General features: G+C 49.9%; 1 protein-coding gene across 1 annotated transcript; it reads right to left on the bottom strand.

Annotated features, from left to right (window-relative positions):
• Positions 1-292: 292 nt before the first annotated feature.
• Positions 293-1,266, bottom strand: LOC116378518 (tetratricopeptide repeat protein 28-like). The gene is made up of 3 exons (XM_031840406.1): positions 809-1,266; positions 575-728; positions 293-489 (listed from the first exon to the last, which is right to left on the bottom strand). Exons 1-3 carry the CDS (start codon positions 989-991, stop codon positions 293-295), a joined length of 534 nt encoding a protein of 177 aa, XP_031696266.1. The 5' UTR covers positions 992-1,266.
• Between the last annotated feature and the right edge of the window lie 267 nt (positions 1,267-1,533).

The following is a 1,533-nucleotide window of genomic DNA, read 5'->3' as shown; positions in this document are numbered from 1 at the left end:
GAGAGAAGTAGAGTCATTTTCTCATAGACTTCTATACAACCAGAGGACACTAGAGAGAATGCAGCTTTAATACAAGAAGCTTTGGCTTCAGTTTTCCGCCTGAATCAAGCCCCAACACTCCATGTTTTTTTTATGGCTGCAACATTTAATCAAATAGAAATATTTAAGATGCCTTGTAAGAAACATTTCTTGGCATCTTTTTAAACTTTGGAATCTCCACTAGAATTTAAAATAGTCAGTTTCTCATCCCTCTGTGAAAACAAACATGTTCCCGTCATAAAACGTTTGTGTTTCATGAGATGGATTCGGTCTCTGACCTGACGGCGTCCCGGTACTGTCCGAGGCAGTAGTGAGCGTAGCCGAGGTTGTGGCAAACCTTCCCTTCTCCCTCCAGGTCCTGCAGACCCGGAGCCAGAGCCAGGTACTGCTGGTAGTACGGCAAGGCCTGAGCGTATTCGCCTCTCCAGCTGTGGAAGTTGCCCAAGTTTGCTGCAAAAGAGGAGAATAGTTATGAATCAGTAAAAAAGAATAAATCCCCTCTCTTCTGTCCTCAAGTGCTCCGGCTTCTTCTTGCCTAGTGCTCTGGCTTCGCTCTGGGTGTCCTGGAGCTCCCGTGCGATGGCGAGATGGTGGAGGTAGTGCTGCAGGGCTCGGTCGTGGGCGCCCAGCGCCTGGTAGGCCACGGCCAGGTTACCATGCGTGGAGGCCTGGGACGGACGGTCGTTCACCTGAGAAAAAAAGACATAACAGAGACGTGACGCTGGTGTTTGTCCAACACGAGCGTAGCTCCACGTGGCTTGAGGGTCACCTCCAGAGAGATCTGCAGCTCTTGGCGGTGGTAGCGGACGGCCTGGTCGTAGATGCCGAGCGCGTGATGGGCGTTGCCCATGTTGCCGTAGGCCCGACCCTGGGCAGCGTAATCACTCAGCTCCTGGGCGAAGGACAGGTGGGCTCTGTGGAGCTTCAGCGCCGTCTCATACTCCCCCTTCATCTGGTGGATGATGCCTGAGATGGAGGGAAGAAGAAGGAAGTATTAAGATGCTGTGAAGCAACATTTTATTATTCTAATTAGGGGTTTGAGCTGAGTAATTAGTGTTGAAGTCTTTTGACTGAAACATTTAGTGAATCAGCTTTTAGCTATAATAAAAAAGAACAGGAGCAATAAATAAATAAATAAATAGTAATTCGGCAACTAAATGTTGTGTCTCTGGAGGGAGGAGGAGAGCTCAGCTCCCGGCAGCAGCAGCAGCGTCTCCTCCTCCTCCTCCTCCTCCAGGAGCAGAGCTTCTCCTCTCTGGGAGTCAACACCGACACCACGCTGCTGGAGACCCAGGACGTATTGCTGGACCCGCTGGAGGGAAGTGAGGTACGGGAGAACCAGAACCAGGACTGAGAGGACCCTGCTGCAGCCAGCAGCAGGGAACAACAACAATGACAACAAACATTATACAATATATCAAAGCTCTGATGATGATCGTTACCAGGACAGATCTCAGTACAGTTGAGTCTTTAGAGAGTCGAGTCTAAAGAAAG

This window comes from Anarrhichthys ocellatus, unplaced genomic scaffold (genome assembly GCF_004355925.1).
Source record: "Anarrhichthys ocellatus isolate YVR2014 unplaced genomic scaffold, GSC_Weel_1.0 scaffold2735, whole genome shotgun sequence".
Lineage (NCBI taxonomy): Eukaryota > Metazoa > Chordata > Actinopteri > Perciformes > Anarhichadidae > Anarrhichthys > Anarrhichthys ocellatus.
Note: the sequence above shows the minus strand (reverse complement) of the source record. Positions and strands in the feature narration are given on the sequence as shown.

Excerpts from the sequence above, each read along its gene's own strand:
- LOC116378518 (XM_031840406.1), bottom strand. The coding sequence starts at position 991 with ATGAAGGGGGAGTATGAGACGGCGCTGAAGCTCCACAGAGCCCACCTG. Across the intron at positions 729-808 it reads AGCTGCAGATCTCTCTGGAG|GTGAACGACCGTCCGTCCCA; the intron begins GTGACCCTCAAG and ends TTTTTTTCTCAG. Across the intron at positions 490-574 it reads GAGCGAAGCCAGAGCACTAG|CAAACTTGGGCAACTTCCAC; the intron begins GCAAGAAGAAGC and ends CCTCTTTTGCAG.